At 45.9% G+C, this 16356-nt stretch overlaps 1 protein-coding gene across 1 annotated transcript in view; it reads left to right on the forward strand.

Moving 5' to 3' along the window:
• Positions 1–16356, forward strand: part of ANO7 (anoctamin 7) — a 291143-nt gene that overhangs the window by 92635 nt on the left and 182152 nt on the right. The window contains exon 3 of the mRNA XM_075569552.1: positions 14974–15049. Within this exon, the coding sequence (XP_075425667.1) occupies positions 14974–15049 (76 nt within the window). The remainder of the gene's footprint in view (positions 1–14973; positions 15050–16356) is intronic.

The following is a 16356-nucleotide window of genomic DNA, read 5'->3' on the forward strand; positions in this document are numbered from 1 at the left end:
CTCCAGTTCTCCACCTCCATCTACCCCTTGTTTTTTTAATAAGTATAAAGGAAATAAGTCAAAACCAATGTGGCTAAATAAACAGGTAGGGGAGGAAATGGACAAGAAGAGGAAGGCGTTTAGATTCTTTAAGTCAGAAGGGACGGAGACATCGTATCAGAATTATAAGGAACTAGCTGATATACCCAGCGTTGCCCGGGCGTGGACGGGCAGGGGGCATGGAGTGGAAGGGCTGGGGGGGGGGGCAAGGGGCGTGCAAGGGCGGGGGAGCGTGGAAGGGCGGGGGGCAAAGGGCAGGGAAGGGGGGGGCAAAGGGCAGGGAAGGGGGGGGGCAAAGGGCAGGGAAGGGGGGGGCAAAGGGCATGGAAGGGGGGGCAAAGGGCAGGGAAGAAGGGGGCAAAGGTCAGGGGGGGGGAGTCAGGGACGCGTGAAAGAACCCATTCCCCTGCGTTTCCTCACCTTGCACCCGGCCGCGCTCCTCTTCCTCCGGGTACTGGCCACCCTCCTCCACCTCGGGCTCCTCAGCGGTGTCCGTGACCCCCGTCGAGGCTGAGACGCTCTGGTGAGGAGGTGCTGTGCCCCGCCGTTGAACATGCCCTTCACGGGAGAGGCGGAGAGAGCCGGAGGAGCGCTCTCGGGGATGGGGAGCTGGGGGAGCGGCCTGTGTGAGGTGAGAGCTGCAGAGAGCGTGCTCTGTGTGTGTTGGGGGGGGGGGCGGGGATTTGGAGTGGGAGCGGTGTGTGTGAGGGTGAGAGCCGGGGGAAGGGTGAGAGCCGGGGGAAGGGAGCGGCCTGTGGGAGGTGAGAGCCGGGGGAAGGGAGCGGCCTGTGGGAGGTGAGAGCCAGGGAAGGGAGCGGCCTGGGGGAGGTGAGAGCCGGGGGAAGGGAGCGGCCTGGGGGAGGTGAGAGCGGGGGAAGGGAGCGGCGTGTGGGATGAGAGAGCAGGAGAGCGAGCTCTGGGGGCCAATGAGAGCCGTGGGGTGGCGGGACACAGGGGGGGCCGACACACCGGCCAATGAGAACCGTGGGGGGGCGGGACACAGGGGGGGCAGACACACCGGCCAATGAGAGCCGTGGGAGGGCGGGCGGACCGACGGACCAATCAAATGGTCTACAGAGACTCACAAACAAGATTTTCAAAAATATATATATAGATGTATATATAGATGTAACAAAAATTGCAAAAGGGCAATCAAATTAGCAAAAATGGATAATGAAAAAGGGATTGCAATAGAAAGTAAGGTCAGCCCTAAAATGTTCTTTAAGTACCTTAATAACAAAAACATGAGACAAGAAAATATAGGACCCTTTCAGTGTGAGATGGGCAGGCAGATTATTGGAGATAAGCTGAGGTAGTAAACAAATTCTTTGCCTCTGTGTTTACCAGGGAAGAATCAAGTTCAATAGTAGTGCCGCAGAAGGAAGCCACAACCTCCATATTAATGAACAATTGGTTAACTGAGGAAGAAGTTCATAAGTGACTTGAAAAAATTAAAGTAAATAAGGCACCTGGCCCCGATGGCATACATCCAAGAGTTCTCAAGGAGTTAAGCTCAGTAATAGGCAAACCATTGTATTTAATATTCAAGGACTCCATTTCCAGAGGCTCAGTACCACAAGATTGGCGTAAAGCAGATGTGGTGCCTATATTTAAAAAGGGAGCTAGATCACAACCGGGAAATTACAGACCTGTAAGCCTGACTTCAATAGTAGGGAAACTACTTGAAGGTTTAATACGGGATAATATTCAGGAATACCTAACGGAAAACAAAATTATTAGTAATAGTCAGCATGCATTTATGAAGGATAGATCATGCCAAACTAACCTTATTTGTTTATTTGAGGAGGTAAGTAGGAATTTAGACCAGGGTAATGCAGTTGATGTGGTCTACTTAGATTTTGCAAAGGCTTTTGATACAGTTTCACACAAGGTTGGTGTACAAAATAAAGAAAATTGGACTCAGAAATAATATATGCACCTGGATTGAAAACTGGTTGAAGGACAGACAACAGAGAAAGTTGTCATAAATTGAACTTTTTCAGGTTGGGTTAAAGTCGTGAGTGGAGTAACTCTGGGATCGGTACTGGGACCCCTGCTTTTTAACTTGTTTATTAATGACCTTGTGGTTGGAATAGGGAGCAAAGTCTCCATCTTTGCTGATGATACTAAATTGTGTAAGGTAATAGAATCAAAGCAGGATGTAATTTCTCTTTAGAAGGACTTGGAGAGACTGGAAACGTGGGCAGGTAAATGGCAGATGAGGTTTAATACAGATAAATGTAAGGTTATGCATTTGGGATGCAAGAATGAAAAGGCGACTTACAAATTAAATGGAGATATATTGGGGGAATCCTTGATGGAGAAGGATTTAGGAGTGCTTGTAGACTGCAGGCTTAGCAATAGTGCCCAATGTCATGCAGTAGCTGCAAAGGCAAACAAGATCTTATCTTGCATCAAACGGACAATGGATGGAAGGGAAGTAAACATAAGTACGCCCCTTTACAAAGCATTAGTAAGACCACACCTTGAATATGGAGTACAATTTTGGGCACCAATCCTAAGAAAAGACATTATGGAACTAGAGAGAGTGCAGAGAAGAGCCACCAAATTAATAAAGGGGATGGACAATCTAACTTATGAGGAGAGGCTAGCTAAATTAGATTTATTTACATTAGAAAAGAGGCGTCTAAGAGGGGATATGATAACTATATACAAATATATTCGGGGACAATACAAGGAGCTTTCAAAATAACTATTCATCCCACGGGCAGTACAAAGGACTCGGGCCCATCCCTTAAGGTTGGAGGAAAGGAGATTTCACCAGCAACAAAGGAAAGGATTCTTTACAGTAAGGGCAGTTACAGTGTGGAATTCATTATCCATGGAGACTGTGATGGCAGATACAATAGATTTGTTCAAAAAAAGGTTGGACATCTCTTTAGATAGGAAAGGTATACAGGGATATACCAAATAAGTATACATGGGAAGGATGTTGATCCAGGGATTAATCCGATTACCAATTCTTGGAGTCAGGAAGGAATTTATTTTTCCCCTTATGAGATATCATTGGATGATATGACTCTGGGTTTTTTTGTTTGCCTTCCTCTGGATCAATAAATAAGTATAGATATAGGATAAAGTATCTGTTGTCTAAATTTAGCATAGGTTGAACTTGATGGGCGTACGTCTCTTTTCAACCTCATCTACTATGTAACTATGTAACCTGTGCTCTATTAATCTAATGGCTCGTGATTCCACTTTGCACTCCTCCCTCTCCTCTTTCAGCCCAGCTTCAGACCCCGACATCCTGGTAACAAAATATAACTCTGCCCTATCCTCCTCCTCTTGATCTACATGCCCCCCTCTCTCTCTCTCTCTCTCTCTGTCTCTCTGTCTCTCTGTCTAGCATTCTCACCCTCTAACCACAGGCACTGGCTAAACTGCCACACATGCATGCTCTATTCCTGCACTCGTTCTTCTGAACGCCTCTGGAGGAAATCTCATACTCTCCCTGGCTTCCTTCACTACAAATGTATCTTATCCTGTTTCAACTCTGCCCTCTCCAAGGCTAAAGAAACCTACTTTTCCTGTTCCGCATGGCAGTGGGCACCGTAGGGTTAAGTCTATCCATAGCCGAGTAGGACAGGAAATTGAATTCTTGCAAGTAGTCCATAAAATGCCCCTCCTTCTACCTGCAGATAGTCTTTTCCTGTCCTACAGCTAGTGGTGTTTTGTATTTTCCAATGGGACTCGCCAGACTAACTAGTGCAGTCAATTCCAGGGGGTTCTCAGCCTCTCTCCTCCTGCAGCTCCGTCAGTTGCACCATGGGTGTTGCAAGACGGATGCCCATGCGACCGGTCAAAACCGCAGAGGCATCTTTAGAATGCAGCGGACCAGGCATCACTGTCTGTTGGACAAATCGGAGGCCCTGTTATTGAACCGCAGAAGCGTCCGATAATGCAGCGAAGGCATGCCGGCGTCCCACAGGTGCGCATAGCGTGTGCCTGTTCTGACGCGCGTGCTTCAACATGCAGGCATGTGCACCAGAAGCCAAGCAATCCGATTGGTTAAGCAGCCGATGATGTCAGAGAGGCGATGGAGCGATGGCCTCGAGAAAATGAAAGGAACTTGCATCATGGAACGCTGTGCCGAGAGGAAGACAAATCAGCTGAAAGGAGCACAGATTGAAATTCAATGCTGATGGAAGTGCTCAAGTACCAGGCTGCACACAATAGTAATAAATCCTAGACCATGAATAGATTAATCAAGCTTCAATATAAATGAATGCGTATGTCCATATAGCCATCACATGAATACTGCTCCCTGAAAACTGGGGGTAAGTGGAAAACCACAACACTTAATTTCGTTGGGAGTATCAATAAGGCATACGATAATGGTGGCATTTACTCACAATCATCTTCTGGTCTGGGGAGACGTGCTGCTGCTGAAATCCAGGAATCCAGGTTGGTGCCAAAACTGTGCTCTACTTCTGTTGCACCAACCGAAAGGAGGACAGAAGCCAGAATGGAAGCTGTTGCAAGCAAAGGGTCGCTTGCTAAAACTGGACGAGTCTTTAATTTAGTTTAGTAGAGAGATGAGTTTAATTTTATTAAGCTAAATGAATGTTTGCCACTTTAGTGCCACGGTTATACAACCAGAAGAGGGAACCTCTAATATGGCAATGGAGGCTCTGCATCAGAAGAAGTAAGCTTCAAAAAAGACTAACTGGTGTGCAGAATGTGATCAACTAGCTTTAGAAGCTAAGAAGCTTTGTGGAGATTGTCTTTAGGCAGCAGCGGGAGATTCAAATCAACAGAAGAATAGTTTTGTCATGGATGAGAGATACAGTAACTTAAATAATAATAATAGCATGTTCTTGTATAGCGCTGCTAATTATATGCAGCGCTTTACAGAGACATTTTGCAGGCACAGGTCCCTGCCCCGTAGAGCTTACAATCTATGTTTTTTGGTGCCTGAGGCACAGGGAGATAAAGTGACTTGCCCAAGGTCACAAGGAGCCGACACCGGGAATTGAACCAGGCTCCCCTGCAGCAATCTCAGTGTCTTTACTCACTGAGCCACTCCTTCTCCTTAGTGTAGAATCCACAGTGCAGCAAGCAGTTAAACCAACTCAAAAGATCAAGATCTCAAACCAGCCTGGATATAGTGAGAGACTCCTCTTCGGATGAATCGGAGGTATTATATCAGCATATATCAGGGGCAGAGTACTGTAAGTCCTCAGCGCATGAAATGCAGACAGAAGAATCAGAATTTAATCTGGAAATGGTGGAACCTCTAATAAAAGCAATGAGGGAAGCATTGGAGTTAGTGGCTATAGAAGAAAACGCTGAAAGATCTGTGTAACAGGGGACTTATCCCTGTTCACAAATGTGCCTCTAATCCAGCAGTGTGGTGGTTAACTGCTGGTAGGCAATTAACTAACACCACCTGGCTGATTACAGGTGTTAGAAAAAGCCTGCCTCTGAGACAGGAAGGGAGATTCATTAGTCCACAACTGGGCTGAACCAAGGAAGGACAGATGTCTTGAGCGGCAAGCTGACAACAAGACAAAGGGGACAAGATTCTAAACTTGGAGCCGGACATTGTCTTAGCACACAAGGGTGCGGATCCAAGAGAGCAGAAAAGCTTCCCCTACAGCAACCCAGCTAACAGATAAGACTTTTCTTATAAGACTATTATCTGTGTCTATCTATATATTGTGGCAGGATGGCCGTGGTAAGTGAGGAGACAACACGACTTTTCTGGTGAAATAGTGCTGGTGGATTTATTTGTCCAAAAAGGGTAACTAAAAACAATGGGTACACTGTCCCTTTAAATTGAAACGTAAACAAAAGCCTAACCCCGGTCGGGGCACTGACTAAACAAAAGTGCAGGCTAACTACCTGGCTGGCTAGCTAACCTAGTCCAGCCCAACAATGTTCAACAATAGCAGTTGGCTCCTTACCTGGGAGCTTTATTCTCCCACTTGGGACAGGATCAATCTGAGCAGCTTGTGTCTGTCTGTCAACACTCCTCTGTTCTCTCTCTGTGCCTCAGAGAGAGACTGCCGCCCCAGAGGCATTTCCTCTTCCTGTTTTAAAGCAGGTGAACTAGCTTACTTTGAATCACCTGTGGACTGCTTAATAAGCTGGGTTAACCCCTCGTCTACTGGAAAGCAGGCATACTGCCATCTCCTACTAACATATACAGAGTCAATGACCCTGTCATTATATATATATATATGAATGTCTCTATGATTTGGGCTGGTGAATCGCTGGGCTAACCACGCAGTTAAATAGAACTGGATTACAAGTGTGTATATACTCCAGAGTGGAGCGGATTTTGTTTGCTGATTTACATGTTTGCTGTGTTTAAAGCTACAGGCGCAATAAAGCCTTATTTTAATTTCACCTTAAAACAGTCTCCATTGCATACCTCTGAACACGTCTCTTACAATGAGATAGATTATATGGGGGAACACAAAGAATAACCAGCTGTTTTCCAAATCATTAGGTAATTAAAGATATGATACAAGCAGAATGGTTACAACCTGATAGAAAATGGAATATCCCCTAGAAATTCAACAAGATGTATACCTTTGGACAAAAGGAAGTGCAATTCTGTGAATCAAGCCAAAAATTGATGTAGCAATTTGTAGAGATACAAGAAAGACAACCATACCGGTTGAAGATGCAGCATCATTCAGGGATATGATGGATAGAAAGATGGACAGTGTCCTGAGGAGATCATATTTGGCAGCGAAGGTCAAGGAGTCCTGTGGACTCCAGATGGGGGAACATTAAGCCAATTCGGGGTGGCATGGACTGTCAATAAAAGACAGGTGGGTACTTCAGATCCTTTCTGTATCGCTCGACCTGTCCACAAGCCAGACGAGACCCCGGGACTGAGGTGGAAAGGAGTAATACCACACACCTAGCAGTAAATGGGGGCACGGCTGGAGTGTGGAAGTAGCGTAGGTGGTCCAGGTAACAAAAATAGAAAGGTTTACCGTACTTGGCAACTCCAGCGTAGAAAGGTAAAGTCCGTAAGCCAGTGGTCGTGGGATGGAGAGAGCAGCGTAGTAGAGTGTCCGTAAGCCGTGTCCAGGGGATACATAAGTCAGCAGGGTAGTAATGTCCAAAGCCAATCCAAGGGGTTCCAGAAAGCAGCGTAAACGAAGTCCAAAGCCAAGGGTCAAGATCCAGGGAGGTCAGCAGATTATCCAGGGACAGGAACAGGGACTGAAAGACAAAAGGGGCCAGGCAACAGCAGACAGCACCAAGGTACAGAAGCTATGCAGAGCAAGGAGGTAAAAGTGAGGGGAGACTAAATAGGGGGCTGGGACATATCAGAGGAAGGGGAGGGACGGAGGAGCGGCCCGAGGGAGGACCTGATAGGGGGGAGTGTCTGGGAGGCTGGGACCTACCAGAGCAAGGGGAGGAGCGGAAGAGCGGCCCGAGGAAGGATCCGATAGGGGAGAAGTGCCTGGGGGGTGGACCTGTTGGAGTAGGGGCAGAGAAGCGTGTGATGCGCGCGCAGGCACTGAGGAGGTGGAGTCAGGCGCACGGCGCCAGTAAATAGAAGCCTGGGTCCGCGCGCGCCCGTAAGGGTGACGCATACGACCCGGAAGTGCGGGAGCAGCCGTGGAGGGGGCCGTGAGGAGTGAGGCACACCGCCGGGGAGCCTGGGCGGCACAGAGACCAGTTAAGGAGGCGCTGGAAGCGGGTGTACCCGCCGCGCGGATCCTTACACTTTCCTTCGGATACCACCTGGAATTAAAGAAAATCCCAAGAGAGGCTATATTTTTAAAAACAAGACGTATTCAGACAAAGATCAAAGGAATGAGTGTCAACTGAAAGACTTACTACAGGACAAGGTAATAATAAAGGTGCCTCAAGAACAAAAGAAAACAAGGATTTATTCCAGAATTTTCTTGGTAAAAAAGGTATCCGGAGGATTCAGAGCAGTACTGGACCTAAGACTGAATACCTACTTGTATGTAAGAAAATTCAAGCTGATTTCTCTACACCACATCATTCAAGAAGTAAAACCTTACGATTGGATGATATCAATAGATCTCAAGGATACCTCCTTACACATTCCTATAGCAAGGAAACATCAAAAGTTCCTCAGATTTTCAGTAAATCAGGAACATTACCAATATGCCTCTGCCGTCTGGACTAGCAACATCGCCCAGAACATTTACAAAGGTGTTGGCACCACTGACGGCAGAATTAAGAAAGATGGGCCTAGAAATATACCCATATCTGGACAATATACTGATAAAATCACAAAAACAAGAAACACTGCTACACGACAAAGTAGTAGTGTCTTTTCTACAACATCATGGTTGGACTGTAAATGTGAACAAAAGCCAGCTAGTGCCAACACAGTCCTTAAAATTCCTGGGAGCAGAGAATGTAGGAAATTCAACGCTCGTGCTGCAGGTATATGGTTTGCTGGAAGCATTAATCCCCTTGTGCGAAACGCGTAGAGGTCACGACAGGTCACTCTGCGCGTATGCTGACAGGCTGAGACGGCGTTTGCAGGGAGCTCGAGCGGTGGCAACATCTCTGCGTTGGCGTGGTCTGGACCCTAAACGTTCACCACGGAACCCGCTTGGGGCTTCAGTGTAAGTCTCCGTCTCCCCCTTTCAGCCTCAGGCAGTCGTTCAGCTATTATTTTTAGCCCAATTCTGGATATATGTAGCCCGTCTTGTTGAACATTGTCTTTTTATTTAATTTTGTTATGTTGTTTATAGATTTAGTTTAATTAGATACATTTTATTATTGATGTGGTTTCTGTTTATTGTAACCTTAACCTGGATCTATGGCTTATGTGTACTGAGGTGGGGTTGGATCCCCTCAGTGATTTTTTGTTTTATTAATAAATAATTTACATCATTTTAATCCCTGGTGCGCATTGTGTGCATTTTTTTTATTTTTTTTTCTTAAAATTCCTGGGATTAGAAAGTCATACGGCAGAATGAGGTGTGTTTGCCATACTCAAGGTCATTGGAGACTGGACAAGAGCATTCAGGACCTCAAACATCTCTTCTGCAGTAGACTGTACGAGACTCCTGGGAAAATTCGCGTCAACGCTAAATATGGTAAAATGGGCAGGTCTACACATGAGACCTCTACAGCAAAATTTCATGCAACAATGGAATGGAATTCATAGGATATGACGCAAGATATCTATATCTCCACACACAAAGAATGAACTAAGATGGTGGGAAGATGCCCCAAACTTAATTTAAAGGACATATACTACAACAAGTGCAGTGGTTAACGATTACAACAGATGCAAGTAGCGCAGGCTGAGGAGCCCAGATGGGAGATCTAGTGCTGCAATGTACTTGGGCAACAAAAGATCAGCAGTTGCCAGCAAATCTGCTAGAGCTCAAGCCAGTGCAGAAAGCACTAGAAGCAATCCAAAGCCACATAAGACGTGGAAATATACAAAAAACAAGGAAAAGAGAACAGCGCAAAGAAAAACCTCATGGTGTAGTATATTAAGAAATTCAATTTATATTTAAAAAGGGTGAGTATAAATTGAATTTCTTAATATACTACACCATGAGGTTTTTCTTTGCGCTGTTCTCTTTTCCTTGTTTTCTGTATTAGCCTGGAGTGCTGAGCTCTCCGTTTGAACAGCTGCATCAAACCTCATCCTACAAGGTTGTATTCACAGTTATTTTGAATCACATCACCATTATTTTATCCATTTATGAGCGCAGTTTTCATTTTATTTCACTTCACCGTGGAAATATACAAATAAGAACCGACAACAGCACCATGGTAAAAATATATAGCCAAACAAGGAGCAACAGAGAGTGGAAGGCTGATGAAATTAACATCAGAAATACTTTCCTGGGCGGAAGGCTATTTCAGACATGACGGCCATACATATACCAGGACCAGAGAATACAACAGAAGATTTTCTCCGTTGCAACAGAATCCACCCAGAAGAATGGGCCTTAGACAGCCAAGTATTTCACGAATTAGTGAAACGTTGGGGTTAACTCGAAATAGACCTGATGGCTATTTACCGCAACAGAAAGGTGGAGTGTTACTGCACAAGGCAATTTCATCCCAGTGCAATGCACACAGACACCCTCCGTTTCAAGTGGCAGTTCAAACTGGCATATCCTTTGCCTTCAATCCCTCTCATTGCAAGAATATTGAGGAAGATCAGAACCGATCAAGCAGAGGTGATAATGGTAGTACCATATTGGCCAAGGAGACCATGGTTAGCCCACCTGATAAACATGGCAAGAGACATGCCGTGGCATTTACCAAATGTACGGGGATTACTACATAAAGGACCAGTGAATCACCCAGAGCCCAAACAATTAGCCCTTATTGCTTGGAGATTGAGTGGAAGGTCCTAAAAGACAAAGGATGTTCAGATAGAACAATAAAGACTCTAAGGGCTGGGACCCGCGGCGCGGCCGGCCGCGTGAGCGCTACTCGCCATTGCCTTGTAGCCTCACGATCCGGTCCCAGTCCCTCCTCACTGCCAACTGACTACGTACTGTGACGCGTCAGCCAGCAGGGGATACAAGAGAATTGTGTTCCCGTGCGGCGACGCGTCACGTGGTCTCGCAGTGAGCCAATGAGGAGGGGAGCTGTCTGGAGCTGGAGGGAAGTCTGTGCTGCTTTGCAGCCGTGAGGCGCCCCCCCTCCTCTCTTGTGCCCGTTTCGCAGGCTGTCCCTGCTCTGGGAGGGGGCGAGGGCTATGGTCACTATATATATATTTATATATATATATATATATAAGGCCCCGCTCCCTCAGTCAGCGCGCCCGCACTGCAGACAGGCGGTGCGCTAACAGGCACAGACCGCGATTTGCGGTCTGTAGGAAACTTTTTTAGGAGCGGGGCCATTACACACAGGCACACATGGAAAGCCCTCTGCCGTGTTGTTTCTCTGCCTTCTCCCCCCCCCCCCCCCCACCACCAAATATGCTGCTGCTGCTGCCTCTCCTCCCCGGGAAGAAGACGAACTCAGCAGGAGCTGGCCGCAACCTTTCCAGTGAAACCGGCACCGGAGGGAGGGGAGGTGGGGAGTGTTCAAAATGTGGCAGGGGGCGGGGCCATGACAGGGACGGGCCAAAACGCAAGCACCCAGCAAAAGATTATATATATATATATATCTAGCCTTAGAAGCAAGGAAGACGTCAACCTCAACTGTATACAGGCATACCCCGCATTAACGTACGCAATGGGACCGGAGCATGTATGTAACACAGGCATACCCCGCATTAACGTACGCAATGGGACCGGAGCATGTATGTAACACAGGCGTACCCCGCATTAACGTACGCAGTGGGACCGGAGCATGTATGTAAAGCGAAAATGTACTTAAAGTGAAGCACTACCTTTTCCCACTTAATGATGCATGTACTGTACGGCAATCGTTATATACGTGCATATCGAATGTAAATAAAGCATGTGTGACAGGCTCTATAGTCTCCCCGCTTGCGCACAGCTTCGGTACAGGTAGGGAGCCGGTATTGCTGTTCAGGACGTGCTGACAGGCGCATGCGCGAGCTGCCGTTTGCCTATTGAGCGATATGTACTTACTCGCGAGTGTACTTAAAGTGAGTGTCCTTAAACCGGGGTATGCCTGTACTACAGAATTTGGCTATGTTTCTGAGACGTGTGAAGCAAAAACAAAAGTTTTTTTCACCAACTACTGTGACATTGGTAGAGTTTCTGCAAGAGGGGTTTGATAGAGGACTTGGCTTGAGTTCATTAGAAGTGCAAGTTTCTGCATTGTCTGCATTACTAGAGAAGAATCTAGCAGCTAAAAGACTCATTATTCGTTGTTTTGCAAGCGGTCAAAAGGTTAAAACCGCAAATCAGGAATAGAGTTCCAGTATGGAACCTATCACTGGTTCTGGATGTCCTCACAATGCAGCCTTTTTTAACCTACTGTATAGACCAAATTCCTTTTTTTGACGTTTTTTGTCATGGAAAATGGCATTCCTTATAGCCATCACATCAGCAAGGAGTTGGAGAATTACCAGTGCTATTTTTCAAAGAACCGTTCCTGGTCATCCACCAGGATAAAGCAGTGTTGCGACCAGTGTACCATTTTTTTTAAACCAAAAGTGGTATCTCAATTTCACATCAATCAAGAAATTTGTAATTCCCTCATTTTGTCCAAAATCTAGTAATAAGAAAGGAAGTATTGCATAATCTCGACATTGTGAGGTGTTTGGAAACCTACAGTATATCAATCGAGTGCAAGGTATAAGAAAGTCCGATAAATTGTGTATCCTTCCAGAAGGGCCCAGGCTTGGCAAATAGCGTCCGAGGCAACAGTATCCAAATGGATTGTGTCATGTATAAGAAAAGCATATGAACACAAAGGACAAAAATCTGCCTTTAAGTTTAAAACAAAAAATAAACAAGTGCCATGGCCACTACATGGGCATTTTAGGCACTGGCATCACCTGCACAGATCTGCAACGCAGTCGTATGGTCTTAATCGTATGGTCCTAATTTAACACATTTATGAAATATTATAGACTGGACATTCAGGCTTCAGCAGATGCAAGCTTTGGCCGAAAAGAAGTTCAGTCTGTAATAACAAAATAAATGTGTTGAAACTGATATTGGCATTGTTGGGTTTTTCCCCTCCCGTATTCTATTGCTTGGGTAGGTCCCTACAGTGGGAAAAGAGAAATTTAGCCAACATACCATAATTTTCTTTTCCTGGAACCATGGCAGTGGGCACATGGTTACCCTCCCTACTGTATGTATGCCTAATATATCAGTTGTATTTTTCATCTGGGAGAATCCAAAGACTATCTGCAGGTAGTAGGAGGGGCCTTTTATGGACTACCTGCAAGAATTCAATTTCCTGTCCTACTTGGCTAAGGATGGACTTAACCCTACGGTGCCCACTGCATGGTTCCAGAAAAAGTAAATGACGATAAATTGGCAAAAAAAAAAATGGTCATCGTCACTAATCAACACTCACAAGTCTAACCCACGCCAATTCTTCTGTCTTTGACTCCCTACTCAGACCACCATCTACTACCTGTTTTTTTTCCTCCATTTCACCTCAGAACTTTGACTATTTCAAGGCCAGGTGGATTCCATTTGACAAAAGGTCCCCTCTATATCCTCCCGTCCTACACCTCTTCCAAAAGGCTCCTCCTGCCTTCCTTGACTCTTTTTTCCCCTCTGTAACAGAAGTGTCACTGATGATCTCCTCCTTCTACCACTTGCCCTCTAGACCCCATTCTTTCCCATCGCCTCAAACCTCTTACTCCTACTCCAATCCCTACAATCACACATTTTCAACTCCTGTGTCTGCGCTGGTACCTTTCCATCCACCTTCAAGCATGCCACAGTTACACCTTTACTCAAAGACAGTAAGCATGACCCTACCTGTCTCTCTATCATCCTGTCTCCCTCCTGCCTTTTGCCTATAAACTCCTTGAATGTCTTGTATTTTCTCGCTTTTCCATTTTCTCACCACCTATTCTCTCCTAGATCCTCTACATTCTGGTTTCTGCACTGCTCAGTCCACTGAAACTGCCCTCCTCAAAATACCTAATGTCTTCCATGCTGCTAAAGACACTCTTCTCATAATACTCTACTTCTCTGCAGTCTTTGATACTGTGGACCACCCTCTTCTCCTTCACATTCTCCATACTCTTGATATCCGTAACACCGCTCTATCCTGGATTTACTTTGACCTCTCCCATCGTACTTTCAGTGTCTCGTTTTCTAACACCTCCTCTTCTGTCGATTTTTCTCTGTGGGGGTACCACCGGGCTCTGTCCTGGGACTTCTCTTTTCTCTGTACACACCTTATCACATATCTTGGGTTCAAATACCACCTCTATGCCGAGGACACACACATTTACCTTTCAACCCCTGACCTTACACCTACTGTACAGACTAAACTTTCTGAATGTCTTTCTGCTATATTTTCCTGGATGGCCCTCCGCTGACGTAAACTTAACATGTGAAAGACTGAGCTGATACTTCCACCCAAGCCTGGCCCTACTGCCCTTTCTATATTACTGTTGGCAGCATTATCATACACCAGGTATCGCAAGCACGCTACCTAGGTGTCGCATTTGACTCCTCCCTTCCATTCTCCTCTCACATTCACAATGTAGTTAAAACCTGAAATTCTTTCCTCTAACATTTTCTCTGTCTCTCTACTGCTAAAACTTTAATGCAGGCCCTCATTCTCTCCCATCTTGAATATTGTAACCTTCTACTGTCTGGCCTTCATGCCTCTCACTTGTGTCCCCTTCAACATATCCTAAACACTGCTGCTAGAATCACTTGACTCTCTCCTAAATCTGTCTTTGTGACTCCTTCTGAAATCCCTCGCTTGGCTCCCTATTAAATCCTGTATTACTTACATAATGCCCCTCTCCTCTTTTAAGGTTAAACACTCTTCTGCCCTGTAGAAGACATATGCAGAGGTATAACCAGGGAGATGTATGTGAGGGAACATAACTTTGGCTTTTATTTAGCCCGCGGCTTTAAACAGTACAGCTTTTGTCAGCATGGAAAATAAGCAAAACAGGCCTATCCCTTTGTAAGGGCAAACTGGACTTCCCAGTCCCTATCTGCAGAGCTGGGACAATACGCCTCTGACCAATGCCTGGCTCCAAAGACCAAAGACAGATACTTTATCCTATATCCGTACTTACATTATATTGATCCAGAGGAAGGCAAACATAAACCCCCAGAGTCATATCATCCAATGATATCTCATAAGGGGAAAAATAAATTCCTCTGCTTATTGATCATGAAGTGTGCTGCTCTGTGTTATTCCCGGAGTCTTATATTACTTTGTAGACACAATGATGGGGTTATTTCTCAGTCTCCTGGCTCCAAATGCATAGAACAAATACCCCTTTACCTAGATATAGACCACCAAATAAACCTGATATTACCTGCTCTGTTTGATGAGCCCTATCCCTTCCACCAGGAATGGTATTCTAGCCATGGACCTGAAGAAGAGGATGACAAAATGAATTATTTCACTGATGGGAAGACGCAGATTGGTAAGAATTTCTGTGCTTCTGGATTATGTCTTAATATAACATACTGTATGTGCGTGTTAAAGTACAGTTTTTGTACATGTTAAAGAACTGTATACACGTCTTAATGTATTGTGTGTACACGTCTTCATATGCTGTGCTGTTCCTTTATGTACAGATATAGCAGGCTTCATTGATCCTTTTTTTTTTGCGATATATCTGGACATAATGCAGTATTCTGTGACTATTACCATTGAATGTAAACTCTGATATTCAGAGGATTGAGTATGTTAAAGTACATGGGGGAATAATGAAGCCTGTAGGTGTTTCTATATGTTAAAAGAAAAAAAAAAAACAACGCACAACTCATAGTTTATTAAAATATATCATATGCTGTTTGCAAGATGGATAATTATTGCACGTATATATAGCTTAATCAGGCAGTACATGTTAGGGACATGTTGCCACAAGGCGCGCACATCTGGACACCTGAACTCCCGCATCAGCTGGTACCCGCCGCGATCAATTACTGGATCAGTGATTTCAGAATCTCCTGGTGTAGCCACATGGGTCCTGGATCGGCAGTCTCTGCTCTCGGCCCCTAAGTTAGTCCGTTGAATGGCAGCGCTAACTAATATAACCGTAACGGGAACTGCCAACAGAGACAGAGTAACACGCCATGAAGGGAACCCTGAGTCTCAAGCGGCAATCACTGATGCCACACGCTAACGCCGTCAGACGGCTTACAGCAAGCTCACTGTCCATGAAAAATTGGAAGCAACAGACTCAGAAGAACCTTGCAGAGGGCTGGCAATGTATTTGGAGCAATAGTAGACAATTCTATTAGCTTATCCTATGCGTTTTGTAGGTACTACCTACTTCATCAGGGAATCCATCCACCAGGGACTGCTTCATGCCCTCTAGATCAGAGTCCTCCCTACCATCTCCCGGGATGGCTCACTGAGCTCTGGCCTCTCGCCCTTTGTCATTCTGTCAGGGGTATCATGGGAATGGGGGTCGGGATACAAGTCAGGACACAGGTTGGCTTAGTCTGGCGTCAGTACACGGTGGCTCCAAAATCTGGGGAGCGATTAACACTGTGAAAGGCGGCAGCGCCGCCAAAGGCACCTCCGTCTGGGCAACGGCCTGACTTTGGCTCCAGGTGGCCGCAACCACAGGAGCATCTTCTTCCTGGGCAACTGCCCGACTCTGGCTCCTAGTGATGGCAGTCACAGGAGCATCTTCCTCAGATGGACAACAGAAGCGCCCCAAGCCGTTGTCCCAGTCGGGGGACTCCTGGTTGACTTGCCGGGACTTGGGGGCTCCTCCCG

The sequence above is a fragment of the Ascaphus truei genome, chromosome 14 (assembly GCF_040206685.1).
Source record: "Ascaphus truei isolate aAscTru1 chromosome 14, aAscTru1.hap1, whole genome shotgun sequence".
NCBI lineage: Eukaryota > Metazoa > Chordata > Amphibia > Anura > Ascaphidae > Ascaphus > Ascaphus truei.